This window comes from Salmo salar, chromosome 14 (genome assembly GCF_965601325.2).
Source record: "Salmo salar chromosome 14, fSalSal1, whole genome shotgun sequence".
Taxonomy (NCBI): domain Eukaryota; kingdom Metazoa; phylum Chordata; class Actinopteri; order Salmoniformes; family Salmonidae; genus Salmo; species Salmo salar.
The window spans coordinates 9,311,299-9,332,765 of NC_138304.1; the positions used below are offsets into that span (position 1 = coordinate 9,311,299).

A 21,467-nucleotide genomic window follows, 5' to 3' on the forward strand; every position below is an offset into this window, starting at 1 on the left:
GGTCAGAAACAGACTCCATGAGCGTGGTATGAGGGCCCGACTTCCACAGGTGGGGGTTGTGCTTACAGCCCAACACCGTGCAGGACATTTGACATCTGCCGGAGAACACCAAGATTGGCAAATTCGCCACTGGCGCCCTGTGCTCTTCACAGATGAAAGCAGGTTCACACTGAGCACGTGACAGACGTGACAGAGTCTGAAGACGCCGTGGAGAACGTTCTGCTGCCTGCAACATCCTCCAGCATGACCGGTTTGGCAGTGGTCAGTCATGGTGTGGGGTGGCATTTCTTTGGGGGGCCGCACAGCCCTCTATGTGCTCGCCAGAGGTAGCCTGACTGCCATTAAGTACCGAGATGAGATCCTCAGACCCCTTGTGAGACCATATGCTGGTGCGGTTAGCCCTGGGTTCCTCCTAATGCAAGACAATGCTAGACCTCATGTGGCTGGAGTGTGTCAGCAGTTCCTGCAAGAGGAAGGCATTGATGCTATGGACTGGCCCGCCCGTTCCCCAGACCTGAATCCAATTGAGCACATCTGGGACATCATGTCTCGCTCCATCAACCAACGCCACGTTGCACCACCGACTGTCCAGGAGTTGGCGGATGCTTTAGTCCAGGACTGGGAGGAGATCCCTCAGGAGACCATCCGCCACCTCATCAGGAGCATGCCCAGGCGTTGTAGGGAGGTCATACAGTCACGTGGAGGCCACACACACTACTGAGCCTCATTTTGACTTGTTTTAAGGACATTACATCAAAGTTGGATCAGCCTGTAGTGTGGTTTTCCACTTTAACTTTGAGTGTGACTCCAAATCCAGACCTCCATGGGTTGATAAATTGGATTTCCATTGATTATTTTTGTGTGAATTTTCTTGTCAGCACATTCAACTATGTAAAGAAAAAAGTATTTAATAAGATTATTTCTTTCATTCAGATCTAGGATGTGTTGTTTAAGTGTTCCCTTTATTTTTTTGAGCAGTATATTTTGACCTGTGACCTTATCAAATGTGACCAACCTGAAATGGGACTGGTGTCTGGCCACTGCCTCAGCCTTCTACTCCTGATATGATAGGGGGGTTCCCACTACACTGCTGAACAGCAAATCCACCAGGTTTTGTACGTAGCCTGTGAATGAAAAAAAAATATCATCACTCAATAAACATATTGTCACATCCTGATCTGTTTCACCTGTCTTGTGCTTGTCTCCACCGCCTCCAGGTGTCGCCCATCTTCGCCACTTATCCCTTGGGTATTTATACCTGTGTTTTCTGTCTGTCTGTGCCAGTTCGTCTTGTTTATTCAAGCTACCTAGCGTTTTGTCTCAGAGCCTGCTTTTCCCCAGTCTCTCTCTTTTTCCTCCTCCTTGTTTTGACCCTTGCCTGACCTGACCCTGGGCCTGCCTGCCGTTCTGTACCTTGGCCCCACTGCTCTGGATAGTGGGGCCACTGTACCTCGTCCCCTGCCTGCCTTCACCTGTCGTTTGCCTGCTCCTGTTGTTGCAATAAACATTGTTACTTCAACACAGTCTGCACTTGGGTCTTACCTGAAACCTGATAGTATGAACTGGCCATGACTGACCCAGCACACTTGGACCAGCTCCGTAATGCCATCTCCTCCCAAGGAGACATCATTGGTAGACACGAGGACATGCTTCGTGGTCTAATGGAAAGGTTCCAGGATGTGGCCAAACGTCACGTCCTAGCATTGGACACTTTGCGGGAGCAATTCCGTGGGTTGCCTACTAGGCAACCTACCACAACGGTAACCTCCCAGCCCCTCAGTAACCCGGCTGGTAGCAGCGCCATCACCCGGTTTCCCGGGAACCCCACTTACCTCCCTCGGAGCGCTACGATGGAGATTCCAGAACTTTCCGGGCCTTTCTCTCCCAGTGCTCCCTCGTTTTCATGCTGCAGCCTTCTTTGTTCCCCACCGGACCGCTTGAAGATGGTGTACATTATTATGCTGAAGTCCAGGAGTGCACTCGCCTGGGCCACGGCGGTGTGGGAGCAACAACCCACCGTCTGCCTCAGTCTGGAGGTATTCGTGGCGGAGGTGAACATTTTTCCGAGGCTAAGGTGTTCGGGAGAGAAGCTGCCCGGAAGTTACTCCAGCTTCGGTAGGACTCCCTCAGTGTTGCAGACTATGCGGTGGATTTCCACACACTAAGAGTGGAGGGTTCCTGGATTATTATTATTATATATATATATATATACACTGCTCAAAAAAATAAAGGGAACACTTAAACAACACAATGTAACTCCAAGTCAATCACACTTCTGTGAAATCAAACTGTCCACTTAGGAAGCAACACTGATTGACAATACATTTCACATGCTGTTGTGCAAATGGAATAGACAACAGGTGGAAATTATAGGCAATTAGCAAGACACCCCCAATAAAGGAGTGGTTCTGCAGGTGGGGACCACAGACCACTTCTCAGTTCCTATGCTTCCTGGCTGATGTTTTGGTCACTTTTGAATGCTGGCGGTGCTTTCACTCTAGTGGTAGCATGAGACGGAGTCTACAACCCACACAAGTGGCTCAGGTAGTGCAGCTCATCCAGGATGGCACATCAATGCGAGCTGTGGCAAGAAGGTTTGCTGTGTCTGTCAACGTAGTGTCCAGAGCATGGAGGCGCTACCAGGAGACAGGCCAGTACATCAGGAGACGTGGAGTAGGCCGTAGGAGGGCAACAACCCAGCAGCAGGACCGCTACCTCCGCCTTTGTGCAAGGAGGAGCAGGAGAAGCACTGCCAGAGCCCTGCAAAATGACCTCCAGCAGGCCACAAATGTGCATGTGTGTGCTCAAACGGTCAGAAACAGACTCCATGAGGGTGGTATCAGGGCCCGACGTCCACAGGTGGGGGTTGTGCTTACAGCCCAACACCGTGCAGGACGTTTGGCATTTGCCAGAGAACACCAAGATTGGCAAATTCCCCACTGGCGCCCTGTGCTCTTCACAGATGAAAGCAGGTTCACACTGAGCACGTGACAGACGTGACAGAGTCTGGAGACGCCGTGGAGAACGTTCTGCTGCCTGCAACATCCTCCAGCATGACCGGTTTGGCGGTGGGTCAGTCATGGTGTGGGGTGGCATTTCTTTGGGGGGCCGCACAGCCCTCCATGTGCTCGCCAGAGGTAGCCTGACTGCCATTAGGTACCGAGATGAGATCCTCAGACCCCTTGTGAGACCATATGCTGGTGCGGTTGGCCCTGGGTTCCTCCTAATGCAAGACAATGCTAGACCTCATGTGGCTGGAGTGTGTCAGCAGTTCCTACAAGAGGAAGGCATTGATGCTATGGACTGGCCCGCCAGTTCCCCAGACCTGAATCCAATTGAGCACATCTGGGACATCATGTCCCGCTCCATCCACCAACGCCACGTTGCACCACAGACTGTCCAGGAGTTGGCGGATGCTTTAGTCCAGGTCTGGGAGGAGATCCCTCAGGAGACCATCCGCCACCTCATCAGGAGCATGCCCAGGCGTTGTAGGGAGGTCATACAGGCACGTGGAGGCCACACACACTACTGAGCCTCATTTTGACTTGTTTTAAGGACATTACATCAAAGTTGGATCAGCCTGTAGTGTGGTTTTCCACTTTAATTTTGAGTGTGACTCCAAATCCAGACCTCCATGGGTTGATAAATTGGATTTCCATTGATTCTTTTTGTGTGATTTTGTTGTCAGCACATTCAACTATTTAAAGAAAAAGTATTTAATAAGATTATTTCTTTCATTCAGATCTAGGATGTGTTGTTTAAGTGTTCCCTTTATTTTTTTGAGCAGTATATATTATATATATATGCTTTATAAAGAGACTGTAAGTACAGAATAGATTCAGGAATATGGGTACAAAAAATGGGTACAAAAACCCGACGCTCACCAGTAAACAAGTGCACAAGCACTTACAACAAACAATCCCACACAAAGACATGGGGGGAACAGAGGATTAAATACACAACAAATAATGAGGGAAATGGAAACCAGGTGTGTAGGAAAACAAGACAAATCAAATGGAAAATGAAAAGTGGATCGACGATGGCTAGAAGACCGGTGACGCCGACCGCCGAACGCCGCCCGAACAAGGAGAGGAAACGACTTCAGTGGAAGTCGTGACAGATTCGATCCACTTTCCGGTTTCTGGCCCAACGCTCTAACCACTAGGCCCAATTTCACATGTTCCAATTAACTTTACATTTTGGTGCTAATGGGTCCTTTTACATGTTATGCAAACTAATGTTTTGTGAAGAACTGATGTTTGATGATGGACTGAGGTTATAGTCTGTCCCCTCTGCCAGTACTATGGCCCGCCGGGTCTGAAGGGAGATGTTGGTGTCCCAGGCCATCCCGGACCACAGGGATACCAAGGACCAGATGGGTCGCCAGGTCCAGTAGGCATAGGACCTCTTGGCCACCCAGGATCCAAAGGCAATAGTGGGGTACCAGGTCTACCTGGCATAGCTGGCTACCCAGGTAAAGCAAAACACATACTTGCATGCACACACCAGGGCCACCTCTCATTGAAGCCATGAAATACCCCGGCAGACCGGGGTACTGCAAGCTGTTGTTTTTCTAAAGCAGAATCCTCCCCTATAGTCAATGTGAAAACTGCAATCTTCTTGGGTAATATTTCTGTAAATAAACAACACATTTGAAGACAATCATGGAACCAATAATTACTTATATTACACCAGATGTACAGTTGAAGTCAGAAGTTTACATACACTTAGGTTGGAATCATTAAAACTCATTTTTCAACCACTCCACATATTTCTTGTTAACAAACTATCGTTTTTGCAAGTTGGTTAGGACATCTACTTTGTGCATGACACAAGTAATTTTTCCAAGAAATGTTTACAGACAGATTATTTCACTAATAATTCACTGTATCACTATTCCAGTGGGTCAGAAGTTTACATACACTAAGTTGACTGTGCCTTTAAACAGCTTGGAAAATTCCAGAAAATGATGGCTTTAGAAGCTTCTAATTGACATAATTTGAATCAATTGGAGGTGTACCTGTGGATGTATTTCAAGGCTTACCTTCAAACTCAGTGCCTCTTTGCTTGACATCATGGGAAAATCAAAAGAAATCAGCCAAGACCTCCACAAGTCTGGTTCATCCTTGGGAGAAATTTCCAAACGCCTGTAGTTACCACGTTCATCTGTACAAACAATAGTACGCAAGTATAAACACCATGGGACCACGCAGACGTCATACCGCTCAGGAAGGAGACGCGTTCTGTCTCCGAGAGATGAACATACTTTGGGGCGAAAAGTGCAAATCAATCCCAGATCAACAGCCTTGTGAAGATGCTTGTGGAAACAGGTACAAAAGTGTCTATATCCACAGTAAAACGAGTCCTATATCGACATAACCTGAAAGGCCGCTCAGAAGCCACGCTCCAAGCCCGCCATAAAAAATCCAGACTACGGTTTGCAACTGCACATGGGGACAAAGATCATACTTTTGCAGAAATGTCCTGCAAAAGTATGAATAGAAAAGAAAAATAGAACTGTTTGGCCATAATGACCATCGTTATGTTTGGAGGAAAAAGGGGGACGCTTGCAAGCCGAAGAACACCATCCCAAACTTGAAGCACGGGGGTGGCTGCATCATGTTGTTGGGGTGCTTTGCTGCAGGAGGGACTGTTGAACTTCACTAAATAGATGGCATCATGAGGAGGGAAATGATGTGGATATATTGAAGCAACATCTCAAGACATCAGTTAGGAAGTTAAAGCTTGGTTGCAAATGGGTCTTCCAAATGGACAATGACCCCAAGCATACTTCCGAAGTTGTGGCAAAATGTCTTAAGGACAACAAAGTCAAGGTATTGGAGTGGCCATCACACAGCCCTGACCTCAATCCCATAGAAAATCTATTGGCAAAACTGAAAAAGCGTGTGCGAGCAAGGAGGCCTACAAACCTGACTCAGTTACACCAGCTCTGTCAGGAGGAATGGGTCAAAATTCACCCAACTTATTGTGGGAAGCTTGTGGAAGGCTACCCGAAACGTTTGACCCAAGTTATATCATTTAAAGGCAATGCTACCAAATACTAATTGAGTGTATGTAAACTTCTGACTCACTGGGAATGTGATGAAAGAAATAAAAGCTTAAATAAATAATTCTCTCTACTATTATTCTGACATTTCACATTCTTAAAAATAAAGTGGTGATCCTAACAGACCTAAGACAGAGAATTTTTACTAGGATTAAATGTCAGAAATTGTGAAAAACTGAGTTTAAATGTATTTGGCTAAGGTGTATGTAAACTTCCGGCTTCAACTGTATGTCCTTCAATTGATTTTTTTCAAATTGCAGGATAATTTAGTGGCTAATAGCAGCAGCTTGCAGTACCCAGGTTGACCAACTTGAGATTCTCAATGAGGGGGCAACAAAGAGCTAGCCTGCAACGTCGCTTCCTAGAGTAGCTCAAACTCATGTTATGTCTTGAAAATCTCCCCCATGAGACGTCATCTTAGTCACTAAAATTGACTTACTTGGCTTCAAATGCGCTATTGAGTCTTTACATAGGAATGAATGGTGTCACGTGATCTATGGCTTTGACCATTCATATACAGTCCATGGCTCACACACGCACACATACACATGTACCACATTGAGCCTCCTTTGCAAATATTATACTCTTTAATTGTGTGTGTGTGTGTGTGTGTATGTGTGTGTGTGTGTGTGTGTGTGTGTGTGTGTGTGTGTGTGTGTGTGTGTGTGTGTGTGGTGTGTGTGTGTGTGTTTATGATGACTGTCTTCCTGATAATTGCCCCTATTTATGCTGATGGTCTGACCCAATGTTCTCCCCCCCTCTATCCCCACCAGGTCAGAAAGGTGAGCCCAGCAAAAGAGTGGCTTACCAGGGAGTCCCAGGCCCACCAGGACAGATGGGGCTGCCTGGGTTACAGGGCCCCCCAGGTGAGCAACCCAAATGGGGCCCTAACCACAGCATGAGAGGGGTGGCTGGAGGTCTATACTATGCTGAGCTTGGTGGCATTTCCAAACCAATATGCTTTGTTACAATGGTTAAACGGAGCAAATCATCTTTGGTTCCAGGCTAGAACTGAAATGCCACCAAACTCTGTGTTGTGTGGAGCCACTCCGACCCAAATTGAAGTTTTGCTTTTAGTAGCTTTACTGCCATTAGCAACTGACAAAGACCGTTATGGTCAAAACATGATAGGAAATAATCATTGAGTTGAGTTTGTCTACATAGGTCCTCGTGGTAGTGCTGGTTTACAAGGAGTAGATGGTTACCAGGGGGAGAAAGGAGACAGTGGTGGATTCTCCACCCTGGGAGGACGAGGACCCACTGGACCGAAAGGTGAGTCATGCATACATCTCTTTTAAATATACATTTTACATTGTATTATTTTCAAGCTTTTTCCCATATTTTACATCCAGTTACTTGTGAATGTATTTGTGTGTGCATTTGTTAGTTGGATTAGTTTTTCTGTCTGTCTCATAGGTGACAAAGGGCACCCGGGACCCCCAGGTACCTCTGGTAGCGGCTCTCCTGGACGACCCGGCACATTGGGAATCCCTGGGGAACCAGGGTCAAAGGTCAGTACTGAACACCGAACCTGCCATGTTTGTCTGTCAATCTATGTCTGTCTATATGTCTGTCATTACCCATCCATCCCCCCATCGTTCCATCCTTTCATCCATCTAGCCTTCCAAATTCCCTCAGTCGTTCCATCCATCCCGCTAACCATTATGCATCCTTCCATCTACTTTCAGGGTGATGTTGGGTTTGGGGCCCCAGCTCCAGTCGGCCCTAAAGGTTTCCAAGGTGGTGTTGGGGCCCGGGGACCTCCAGGAGACCCAGGGCTACTGGGACGACCAGGGAATCCAGGACCAATAGGCCTCAATGGGTCACCAGGCCCCAAAGGTACTTAATGTACACACAGATGGACACAGAGATAGGACAGGCAGACAGACTCAGACACGGGATGGGCATGGGACACACACACACAGATACAGAAGTGGGACACACCGACATTTTGCTAACTCCATTTCTATCACACACTTCACTTAAGCTCTCTGAACGAATTCATCCACACTCAACAGCATACACACAGATGCATTTAGGTGCATATAGGTGCATATACTCTAAAAGCAGTTATGGCCTTGTCTGTTTGTAGGAAGTAAAGGTGGAGTAGGTTCCCAAGGACCACCTGGTTACGCACATACTGACTGTACAGGAGCCACAACCGGAACACCTGGTTCACCAGGCAGACCCGGACCTCCAGGTGAGCCCGTGGAGCCTGCTAATGTCCCCACACCATGTCAGAAAATACATATCTCTTCTAGGCATCTCACTCAGTTTCTTTCATTCTTGATTATTCTTATGTGGCTTCTTCCCTTTGTCTTCTCTCTTCCTTCTCTTTTACCACTGGGCGCACCATGTCATTTCAATATGGATAATTGGGTAATATTTGGTTGAGACGTTGATCAATCAGATTACAATCTATATTCACCCACTCAAAAAGACAGCCAAAAGATAGTTGAATTTCCAATGTGTTATCACTATGCTTTCAAACATCTAAAAGCACAACCAAATTCCAATGGGAAACAATGTCAGATTTTTGGTTAAATTGTCACCCAAATGTCTATCACTGCGATTTCAACCATTTTTAAAGCACAGCAAAGTTCAAATGGGAATACTTGTCAGATACTTTCTTTATATGACAGATTGTGTTATCGCTGTGCTTAATCTAATAGCAGAACCAAATGACTTCGATTACAATTGAGATTACATTAAAAGTACACGATGCAAGTGATCAGATTATTACAGCAAGTGTGAAGATCTTGTGCTTCTCTAATAACTAATTTCTGTGTTCTATTCATGTGCTTTTCTATTAACCGTTTTCTGTGATCATGCAAGTGACTGACTGTACAAATCCTCACTGTCAGTGTCAAGGTCTCAGCTTAGAGAGAAAAAGCCTTGTGAGGTATTGGTCTGTCACATGTTATGAACCAGTATTGGTCAGTCACATGAATGAAACAAAACAGTAATGATGAATTAATTATGCTAAATCATGTAAATATAACTTGTCTGTGTATAGCTGTATATAAGACAACTGCTGGGACTGCCCCAGCAGAGCCCCTGATTGACGTGTTGTCACGGGCGTCATAAGGATTAGACCAAAACGCAGAGGGAACGTGTATACTCATCTTCTTTATTTTTATTAAAAGAAGGAAAAACAAAAGAAACACGTATACAAAACAACAAACGCCACTAAACAGTCCTGTCAGGTGCACAGACACAAAACAGGAGACAACTACCCACAAAACCCATAGAAAAAACACCCCTCTTAAATGAGTCCTTCAATTAGAAGCAACGAGGAGCAGCTGCTTCCAATTGAAGGTCAACCCCATTAACTAAACATAGAAATAGAAAGACTAGAACTAACATAGAAATAAACTAACAAGAACATAGCCCAACAAACCCCGAAACACTCTAAACAAACACCCCTCTTACATAGGAACATAGCCCAACAAACCCCGAACCACGTAAAACAAACACCCCCTGCCACGTCCTGACCAAACTACAATAACAAATAACCCCTTTACTGGTCAGGACGTGACATGTGTACTATGGTGCATTGAGTTGGTTGGAACCTCTCCAGCGTGCTGATAATAAAGGATGATTAATTTAAGATTGACTTCGAGTGTCCCTGGTGGTAATTTCCACGACATGGTGTTGAATTTGCAAAACAATCTCCACAGACCTGGGATGACCTATGCATGCTATTTTGAACATGCATGCTTTATATGATTACATCAGAAGAAATGTATAGTTAGTGACCTTAAAATGAGTAACACATCAATGGTCACATTTTAAGGTTTAATGTTACATTAGTTTGTTTGTAAGATCGCCTTAAATTTAGCCTGGTCACTATACTATGAAAGTAATATTTAATTGTGTTTGGTTGACAAATGCAACTAAATATAATTATTTAACGGGGATTTATCTACTGCTTGGATAGTTCCACCTGTGCCACTGACTAATTCATTCCAGTGTCTCTACAAGTTAATCATTTATGTTGGATTCACGTTTCCATCTCAACCAAAACTCTGTTCAAAAAATTGGATGAAATCAAACTTTAAATGCACTTTAAAAAGTTTGATCGGATTTAGTCCTATTCTTTAACTTAGATTTTTGGTTGAGAGAGAGAGACGTATATCCAACATCATTTATTCACTGTAGACAAAAGGGAATTGAAGCCAGACTAAATCAGTGGCACAGATGAAACTATCCAAGCAGAAGAAACATCTCCTTCAAATGTTGATATCTGGTTGTATTGACAACCAAACATAATTCTATCAGGTATCAAAGTAAGACCCAGATGCAGACTGTCGAAGTAACAATATTTATTGTTCCAACGGGGACAAGCAGAAGACAGGTCAAGGCAGGCAGAGGTTGGTAATCCAGAGGATGGCAGAGGTACCGGTCGGCGTAGGTTCAGGGTCGGGGGCAGGCAGAGTGGTCAGGCAGGCGGGCACAGAGTCCAGAAAACAGGCAAGGGTCAAAACCGGGAGGACTAGCAAAGAGAAATAGAAAGCAGGAGCAAGGGAAAACCGCTGGTAGACTTGAAAACATACAAGACGAACTGGCCCAGAGAGACAGGAAACACAGGGATAAATACACAGGAGAAAACAAGCGACACCTGGAGGGGGTGGAGACAATAACGAGACAGATGAAACAGATCAGGGGGTGACAAATTCAACATCACTACATTTTAAATCAACCAGAGCTTGACATCCTAGTCCTATTGTATTGTCTATTTGTAGTTGAATTCTGGGTTGAAATGAAACAATAGCTGTTGATGACTGCAGATGCTATATAGCATCAAATGTTATATAGCTAAATAGCATCATTGATGAAAAGAGTGATCAAGTATGGTTACATTTAATTTGCTCTGTTAAAGCTACCCTTTGGAATGACTTCAATAGCAACAGTAAATCTGTTTAGTTTTTAAGTAGAGATCTCTCAACAATCATTCTCACAATAGAACATTGATAATAGTAATTGACAAATATCATAATTTAGCAGGGCTAGACTGGATTAAAACCCTGGATAGGAGACCAAAGGTTGCCCAGACTATAGTTTTTTTTTTGATAGTGGATATAACGTTGAAGATCTGACATTGTTTTAAAGGTACAAATTCAACATATTTTATTCAAGCTTTTTCTATGTTTAAATTTGGTTAGCATGATGACAATCCTGTGGTTGAAATTTCACCCTCAAAACAACAGTTTACGTTGATTACTTTAAAAAAAAAACAATGTCTATTCCATGTAGATTCCACGTCACAATACGTTGACAAATTACATTGTTTGGCTCTCATCCACTAATAGACCACTGTCCCTCCCCTCACCCAGGTTTAAATGGACAGACGGGTGCGCTTGGGGCCCCTGGCGCTCCAGGTTTTGGACGTTCAGGCCCGGCTGGTGACCCTGGGCCCCCTGGGGTCTCCGGACCCGGAGTGCAGGGACTAGATGGACAGAAGGGAGGCAGAGGGAGAGATGGGTTAACAGGCCCACCAGGTACATTAACAGAACGGACACATTCAACACATTGGTAACACTTCAAAGCTAACAGATATAATATGCTAAGGTATGTTATAAGCACGTATGAGCATTTATATTATACTGTCTTATTATAAGGATTAGCAAAGTTACAGTGGTCTCAAATTAAAGAATGTTCTTGTCTATGTATTGTCTGTCCCTGTTTGTTGTATGTGTCTGATGCATCCCCATAGCCCTAAAAGGAAATGCACCTAGGGGACAAATGTGACTGGTTACAGGATCCTAGGCTTATTGTAATTTTTGACAAAAACTGTTCTTTACACTTTATAAAAGTACAATCGGAGCTTCAAAATGGTATATCGTACACTGCAATTTGAGAAAGTAATGGGAAAGTAATGTTTTATAAACTGAACTAAAATATATACGCAACATGCAACAATTTCAAAGATTTTACTGAGTTACAGTTCATATAAGGAAATCAGTCAATTGAAATAAATTCATTAGGCCCTAATCTATGGATTTCACATGACTGGGAATACAGATATGCATCTGTTGGCTCACAAATACCTTTTTTTTTTTTTTTTTTAAAGGTAGGGGCATGGATCAGAATACCAGTCAGTATCTGGTGTGATCACCATTTGCCTCATACAGCTCGGCACATCTCCTTTGCATTGGGTTGATCAGGCTGTTGATTTGTGGCCTGTGGAATGTTGTCCCAATCCTCTTCAATGGCTGTGTAAAATTGATGGATGTTGGTGGGAACTGGAACACGCTGTCGTACAGCATCCTAAACATGCTCAATGGGTGACATGTCTGGTGAGGATGCAGGCCAGGGAAGAACTGGGAAATGTTCAGCTTCCAAGAAATGTGTACAGATCCTTGCGGTATGGGGCTGTGCATACTGAAACATGAGGTGATGGCGGCAGATGAACGGCACGACAATGGGCCTCAGGATCTCATCACGTTATCTCTGTGCATTCTAATTGACATCAATAAAATGCAATTGTGTTCATTGTCCGTAGCTTATGCCTGCCCATGCATAACCCCACCACCATGGGGCAATCTGTTCACAACGTTGGCATCAGCTAACCGCTCGCCCACACGGTGCCATGCACGCTGTCTGCCATCTGCCTGGTACAGTTGAAACCGGGATTCATCCGTGAAGATCACACTTCTCCAGTGTGCCAGTGGCCATCGAAGGTGAGCATTTGCCCACTGAAAGTCCTGAGGTGGTCCTGAGCTAGCGTGGTTACACGTGTTCTGCGGATGTGAGGCCGGATTGACGTACTGCCAAATTCTTTAAAACTACATTGGAAGCGGTTTATGGTAGTGAAAGGAACATGACATTTTCTGGTAACAGCTCTGGCGGACATTCCTGCAGTTAGCATGCCAATTGCGTGCTCCCTCAAAACTTGAGAAATCTGTGGCATTGTGTTGTGTGGCAAAACTGCTAGTTTTAGAGTGGCCCTTTATTGTCCCCAGCACAAGGGCTCCTGAGTGGCTTAGTGGTCTAAGGCACTGCATCTCAGTGCTAGAGGTGTAACTACAGACACCCTGGTTTGAATCCAGGCTGTATCACATCTGGCCGTGATTGGGAGTCACATAGGGCGGCGCACAATTGGCCCAGCGTCGTCTGGGTTTGGCTTGTGTTGGCTGTCATTGTAAATAAGAATTTGTTCTTAACTGACTTGCCTAGTTAAAGGTTCAATTTAGAAAAATCCACACCTGTCAGGTGGATTATTTTGGCAAGGAGAAGTGGTCACTAACAGGGATGTAAACAAAATTGGAGAGAAATAATATTTTGTGCGTATGGAACATTTCTGGGATCTTTTATTTCGGCTCATGAAACATGGGACCAACAATGTTGCGTTTAGATTTTTGTTCTGTGTATGAGGCGACAGTAGAGAATGTCACCTTTTCATTTAAGGGTATTTTCATCTGTTTTACCTTTTAGAAATGAAAGCATTTTATGTATCTAGTACCCCTATTTGAAGGTGTGAAATTCACTTATTATTGTATTAAAGCAGTCAAAAGTTTAGTATTTGGTCCCGTATTCCTAGCACGCAATGATTACATCAAGCTTGTGACTCTTCAAACTTGTTGGATTAATTTGTAGTTTGTTTCAGATTATGTTGTGGCAAATAGAAATGAATTGCAAATCATTTATTGTATATCACTTTTATTGTAAATAAGAATAGAATATGTTTCTGAGTGCTTCTACATTAATATGGATGCTACCATGATTAAGGATAATCATGAATTAATTGTAAATAATGATGAGGGACAAAGTTAGAGGTATAAATATCATACCCCAAAAAAGCATTTAAAAAAAAAAAATCAAACAGCCCTCCTGTGAAATATTATCTAGTGTCAAACGCATAGAATTCTGTTACCAGTCACAAATAAAGTTGGATTAAATGTAGTCGGCAAAGACATGGACTGTTCCAGTGTCATTACATTTAGTTAGTCTAATGCCTCACAGGGACCTAGGTAATTCATTTTCTACTACTACAGTAGCTGATGCAGTATATGTTACCTACCACAGGTCCTCGAGGTGATCCTGGGCTGGATGGAAGATCTGGATCGGGCCCTGACGGATTCCCTGGATCTGGAGGACATCCCGGCCCCAGAGGTCACACATATGTACAGACACGCCTTAAACACATGGGCGCACACACAGACGCACACTCATGCACACTCACAAGTACAATATATACTGTAAAACACAATGATGATAAAGGTGATAATGATGATGCTGATATACAGTATAAGGATTATTATGCTGTGTGTTTCTGGGCAGGGTCGGATGGCCGTGATGGGGATAAAGGCCATAGAGGTGTACCAGGCCCTGTGGGGGACAATGGAACCCCAGGCCCTTCTGGACCAGCACCTATCACAGACTTATATGGGCTCCCAGGGGACCCTGGAAAGCTTGGTGAGCACCATAGAGACTCTGCGATCAATTCAATCAAACCCACAATGCAGTATTTATGCCGTTTGTGTAAAAAGCTACTTCTACTACTACAATGAGGTATACTCAGCTCACCGGTACAGTGGGCAGATGTTTCCAGTTGTCAGAGTGCAAATACATAAGGACACTGTGCAAAAAAATACTATGACAGGTTCCATTTGAATCACGGACCAAAACATGTAATCAAATATTGTGAGTAATATGGTCATTTAATGTGGATTATCTGTTGTACAATAGGTCTGCTTGGTTTTTCTGGTGCAAGAGGAGACCCTGGATATCCTGGACCAAAAGGCATTGATGGGAGGGATGGTGACCCAGGAAAACATGGGCCTAGAGGTGTGTGCACGCGCGCGAGCGTGTGAAAAGGACATGTCCTGCTTTGTGGTGGTGACTGTTTTGATTGGGTTATTTTGCCTAAAAACCATTAGGCCTACCTATACAGTGGGGGAAAAAAGTATTTGATCCCCTGCTGATTTTGTACGTTTGCCCACTTCCAAAAAAATCATCAGTCTATAATTTTAATGGTAGGTTTATATGAACAGTGAGAGACAGAATAACAACAACAAAAATCCAGAAAAACGCATGTCAAAAATGTTATAAAATGATTTCCATTTTAATGAGGGAAATAAGTATTTGACCCCTCTGCAAAACATGACTTAGTACTTGGTGGCAAATCCCTTGTTGGCAATCACAGAGGTCAGACGTTTCTTGTAGTTGGCCACCAGGTTTGCACACATCTCAGGAGGGATTTTGTCCCACTCCTCTTTGCAGATCTTCTCCAAGTCATTAAGGTTTCGAGGCTCGAGTTTGGCAACTCGAACCTTCAGCTCCCTCCACAGATTTTCTATGGGATTAAGGTCTGGAGACTGGCTAGGCCACTCCAGGACCTTAATGTGCTTCTTCTTGAGCTACTCCTTTGTTGCCTTGGCCGTGTGTTTTGGGTCATTGTCATGATGGAATACCCATCCACGACCCATTTTCAATGCCCTGGCTGAGGGAAGGAGGTTCTCACCCAAGATTTGACAGTACATGGCCCCGTCAAATGATGCGGTGAAGTTGTCCTGTCCCCTTAGCAGAAAAACACCCCCAAAGCATAATGTTTCCACCTCCATGTTTGATGGTGGAGATGGTGTTCTTGGGGTCATAGGCAGCATTCCTCCTCCTCCAAACACGGCGAGTTGAGTTGATGCCAAAGAGCTCCATTTTGGTCTCATCTGACCACAACACTTTCACCAGTTGTCCTCTGAATCATTCAGATGTTCATTGGCAAAATTCAGACGGGCATGTATATGTATTCTTGAGCAGGGGGACCTTGCGGGCGTTGCAGGATTTCAGTCCTTCACGGCGTAGTGTGTTACCAATTGTTTTCTTGGTGACAATGGTCCCAGCTGCCTTGAGATCATTGACAAGATCCTCCCGTGTAGTTCTGGGCTGATTCCTTACCGTTCTCATAATCATTGCAACCCCACGAGGTGCGATCTTGCATGGAGCCCCAGGCCGAGGGATATTGACAGTTCTTTTGTGTTTCTTCCATTTGCGAATAATCACACCAAATGTTGTCACCTTCTCACCAAGCTGCTTGGCAATGGTCTTGTAGCCCATTCCAGCCTTACAATCTTGTCCCTGACATCCTTGGAGAGCTCTTTGGTCTTGGCCATGGTGAAGAGTTTGGAATCTGATTGATTGCGTCTGTGAACATGTGTCTTTTTTACAGGTAACAAGCTGCGGTTAGGAGCACTCCCTTTAAGAGTGTGCTCCTAATCTCAGCTCGTTACCTGTATAAAAGACACCTGGGAGCCAGACATTTTTCTGATTGAGAGGGGGTCAAATACTAATTTCCCTCATTAAAATGCAAATCAATTTATAACATTTTTGACATGCGTTTTTTAAAATATTTTTGTTGTTATTCTGTCTCTCACTGTTCAAATAAACCTACCATTAAAATTATAGACTGATCCTTTCTTTGTCAGTGGGCAAACATACAAAATCAGCAGGGGATCAAATACTTTTTTCCTCCACTGTATATGCACTACCGTTCTAAAGATTGGGGTTATTTAGAAATGTCCTTGTTTTTGAAAGAAAAGCTTTAAAAAAATAGTCCATTAAATAACATCAGATTGATCAGAAATACAGTGTAGACATTGTTAATATGGAATATCTACATAGGCGTACAGAGACCCATTATCAGCAACCATCACTCCTGTGTTCCAATGGCACGTTGTGTTAGCTAATCCAAGTTTATCATTTTAAAAGGCTTATTGATCATTAGAAAACGTATTTGCAATCATGTTAGCACAACTGAAAACTGTTGTGCTGATTTAACTTCCCTGGGCTAGGTACCTAGTCAACAGCCAGTGGAATCGCATGGCGCGAAATACAAATACCTCAAAAATGCTATAACCTCAATTTCTCAAACATATAAATTTTTTACACCATTTTAAAGACAAGACTCTCGTTAATCTAACCACATTGTCCGATTTCAAAAAGGCTTTACAGCGAAAGCAAAACATTAGATTATGTCAGGAGAGTACCTTGCCAAAAATAATCACACAGCCATTTTCAAAGCAAGCATATATGTCACAAAAACCAAAACCACAGTTAAATGCAGCACTAACCTTTGATGATCTTCATCAGATGACACTCCTAGGACATTATGTTATACAATACATGCATGTTTTGTTCAATCAAGTTCATATTTATATCAAAAACCAGCTTTTTACATTAGCATGTGATGTTCAGAACTAGCATACCCACCGCAAACTTCCGGTGAATTTACTAAATTACTCACGATTAACGTTCACAAAATACATAACAATTATTTTAAGAATTATAGATACAGAACTCCTTTATGCAATCGCGGTGTCAGATTTTAAAATAGCTTTTCGGCGAAAGTACATTTTGCAATATTCTGAGTACATAGCCCGGCCATCACAGCTAGCTAATTTGACACCCACCAAGTTTGGCCCTCACCAAACTCAGATTTACTATAAGAAAAATTGGATTACCTTTGCTGTTCTTCGTCAGAATGCACTCCCAGGACTTCTACTTCAACAACAAATGTTGTTTTGGTTCCAAATAATCCATAGTTATATCCAAATAGCTCCGTTTTGTTCGTGCGTTCAAGTCACTATCCGAAGGGTGACGCGCGAGCGCATTTCGTAACAAAAAATATCAAAATATTCCATTACCGTACTTCGAAGCATGTCAAAATTTAATAAAAAAAAAAAAAAAATGTATGATATTTTTCTTGTAAAATAGCGATAATATTCCAACCGGGCGACGTTGTATTCATTCAAAGGCTGAAAGAAAAAATTTTAGAATTCTCATGAACGCGCATCTCCAGTGTCTCTGTTCCCAGCCTGACCACTAACAAATACTCCTGCTGTTCTTGTCCCAGAGACAGGAGACACGTCATTCCACTTTCTGGCACCTTCTGAGAGCCAATGGAAGCCTTAGAAAATGTCACGTTACAGCAGAGATGCTGTATTTTCGATAGAGATGCAACAGAAGGATAACAAATGGTCAGACAGGGCACTTCCTGTATGGAATCTTCTCAGGTTGTGGCCTGCCATATGAGTTCTGTTATACTAACAGACACCATTCAAACAGTTTTAGAAACTTTAGAGTGTTTTCTATCCAAATCTACAAATTATATGCATATTCTCGTTTCTGGGCAAGAGTAGTAACCAGTTTAAATCGAGTACGTTTTTTATCCGGCCGTGCAAATACTGCCCCCTAGCCCCAACAATTTAAAGAAGCAATAAAACTGGCCTTCTTTAGACTAGTTGAGTATCTGGAGCATCAGCATTTGTAGGTTCGAATACAGGCTCAAAATGGCCAGAAACAAAAAACTTTCTAATGAAACTCGTCAGTCTATTCTTGTTCTGAGAAATGAAGCTATTCTGGGATGCTGGCCTTCTAGGCAGAGTTCCTCTGTCCAGTGTCTGTGTTATTTTGCCCATCTTAATATTTTATTTTCATTCGCCAGTCTGAGATATGGCTTTTTCTTCTTTCTTTACAACACTGCCTAGGAGGCCAGCATCCCTGAGTCGCCTTTTCACTGTTGACGTTGAGACAGGGGGTTTTGCAGGTGCTATTTCATGAAGCTGCCAGTTGTGGACTTGTGAGGCGTCTGTTTCTCAAACTAGACACTCTAATGTACTTGTCCTCTTGCTCAGTTGTGCACCGGGGCCTCCCACTCCTCTTTCTATTGTGGTTAGAGCCAGTTCACACTGTTCTGTGAAGGGAGTAGTACACTACGAGATCTTCAGTTTCTTGGCAATTTCTCGAATGGAATAGCCTTCATTTCTCAGAACAAGAATAGACTGACGAGTTTCAGAAGAAAGTTATTTATTTCTGGTCATTTTGAGCCTGTAATCAAACCCACAAATGCTGATGCTCCAGATACTCAACTAGTCTAAAGAAGGCCAGTTGTATTGCTTCTTTAATCAGGACAACAGTTTTCAGCTGTGCTAACATAATTGCAAAAGGCTTTTCTAATGATCAATTAGCCTTTTAAAATGATAGACTTGGATTAGCTAACACAACGTGCCATTGGAACACAGGAGTGATGGCTGCTGATAATGGTCCTCTGTACGCATATGTAGATATTCCATAGAAATCTGCCATTTCCAGCTACAGCAGTCATTTACAACATTAGCAATGTCTACACTGTATTTCTGATCAATTTTATATTATTTTAATGGACAAAAAGTGTGCTTTTCTTTCAAAAACAAGGACATTTCTAAGTGACCCCAAACTTTTGAAAGGTAGTGTATGTATGTATGTATGTATGTATGTATGTATGTATGTATGTATGTATGTAGTGTGTGTGTGTGTGTGTGTGTGTGTGTGTGTGTGTGTGTGTGTGTGTGTGTGTGTGTGTGTGTGTGTGTGTGTGTGTGTGTGTGTGTGTATGTATAAGGGTGTTAAGCATCACCAGTGGCTCTGCATGTGAGGAGAGGATATTCTCCACTGCTGGCCGGCTCTCCAGGCACCATAGAATGAGCCTGAAGCCACAGACTGGCCAAACTCGTGTTTCTGAAAATGCTTTCAAAAAATGAATTCAAAGGCAAGAATAAGTCATTTTTCATTGAATTTGTATTTAATTCTAAAAGTAAGTCACAGCCTATATGCGCAATTTATGGACTATAATGATTTAATACAACGAAAATGTTATTTAAATGATGGGCATTTTATGTCCTTACCAGCCTATTATATCGCACTAAACAAATGCTTCACAATGTATTTTTTTGTAGGCTATAGCCTTGAAATAATTGAAATAATATAGCCTAAATAATAATTTTTGGTTCCTTAGGCTCCGTCTGGTTTCTGACCTATTTAGAGTGTTTATATGCTGTAATATGACATGTAGCCTATTTGAAATGATGTTTGCTTCTTACATTCACCTTTTCATGTGTATTCGAATACTTGTCATTTAAATCCATATGGTTTGGTTTCAATACTTAAAAACCAGTTGGTAGGTCCAGGTAGTCACAAAAATAGACAGATGTTGGTTAAATTGTGATTTTAATGAATGGAGCGAATTTGGAGAGGGACTTTTTTTCCCCCCTGTGAGCACGGAGTGGTTTTTAGCAGAGAGTAGGAAAGGACATGGAGCACCAGAGCGGTGAGCAGGATTTCCAACCGCTCAACTCCACTCACATGCTCTGCTCTCAATGATATCACCAGACCTTTACAGTAGAGGTTAATTTATATTGGCTCAACTGAGGACAAAGGTAATGAGTTATATGTACACTGCACAATCATTCTTCTACTTTTGCATGCCTTTGATCCATATGATAAGCTGTTTGCAGGATGAAGTAAGGAGACACGTGTGGAGCCTGGGCATAGTTTTAGTTTGATTGAATAATTGATCTATTTTATTTTATAATTAAAAGTAGTAGGCTGCTCCAGTCGGAGACAACATTGCATACATTAAATATTATCGAGGGTAAAAACAGGATAAAGTCTGAAGGCTTATTTCCATTGTGAACAAGATGGCAGGTGGGCAAGATTGAAATTGCACACGCTGTTCACACAATGTAATACATTTTAAAAACGCACTAAATTAAAAAATATTTATAACATAATCAATAGTACAGCGGTGCCCAGAGGTAAAGCAAAGTTCAGCATTACAGACACACACTCAACCTCCTGTATGTAGACTCAGCACAAGGAGCGGCACGCTATCAATCAAGGTGGTAGTCACTCTATCGATCAAGGATCAAGTGGGAGTGGTAACTGTCCGGAACCTGATTTTCAGAAGTCAGAACCATCAACAAGAGTTCACACAGAGTTCAGCTATACTACATGCTAATGAACACACCGGAACCATAAAGTACAAGAACCGAGTTTAACCGGATACATTTCAAGGGTAAAATTTTGTTAAATAATAATTTAAAATTAGCTTAATAATCTTAAGAATTACTTAAGATGAATAAATCACACTGCTGATACCAGTGGTTAAACATAGTAGAAGGATGACTGTGCAATGTGCACTTAACTCATTATTACCTTTCTCCTGAAAAATAGAAAAGGACATTTTCTAAATAAAATGTGTGTGCTTGCTTGTCTTGGTATATTTATACTTGTGAAATAAATGTTAGTGGGGTTAAACAACATTTGCTGTGGAAGTGGCAATGACTGCAGTAGTCATTTAATTGGTAGTGACTTCAGTAGTAGTAGTAATAGTAGTAACTGTTTTAGTATGATTTCTAACAAGAGTATGTCAGATTTCTAGAGTTTTTTAAAACATTTAGCAAGGACACTAATGACGTATGTACGTTAGGTCCCCCAGGTGATCGTGGAGCCGATGACCTATATTCAGTAGGAGGACCAGGCCCATCTGGACCCAGGGGAGATATTGGGAGCATGGGTTTACCAGGCAACTAACACACACACACAATGACACACACACTCACAGATGTGCACGCACACACACACT

General features: G+C 42.9%; 1 protein-coding gene across 2 annotated transcripts in view; it reads left to right on the forward strand.

The window, feature by feature from the left end:
- Window positions 1-21,467, forward strand: part of LOC106568707 (uncharacterized) — a 73,107-nt gene that overhangs the window by 44,478 nt on the left and 7,162 nt on the right. For both annotated transcript variants that reach the window (XM_014139282.3, XM_014139281.3), the window contains 11 exons: window positions 4,300-4,474; window positions 6,841-6,933; window positions 7,232-7,339; window positions 7,484-7,578; window positions 7,756-7,906; window positions 8,160-8,267; window positions 11,404-11,568; window positions 14,096-14,182; window positions 14,351-14,485; window positions 14,759-14,857; window positions 21,312-21,407. In XM_014139282.3, the coding sequence (XP_013994757.3) occupies window positions 4,300-4,474; window positions 6,841-6,933; window positions 7,232-7,339; window positions 7,484-7,578; window positions 7,756-7,906; window positions 8,160-8,267; window positions 11,404-11,568; window positions 14,096-14,182; window positions 14,351-14,485; window positions 14,759-14,857; window positions 21,312-21,407 (1,312 nt within the window). The remainder of the gene's footprint in view (window positions 1-4,299; window positions 4,475-6,840; window positions 6,934-7,231; window positions 7,340-7,483; window positions 7,579-7,755; window positions 7,907-8,159; window positions 8,268-11,403; window positions 11,569-14,095; window positions 14,183-14,350; window positions 14,486-14,758; window positions 14,858-21,311; window positions 21,408-21,467) is intronic.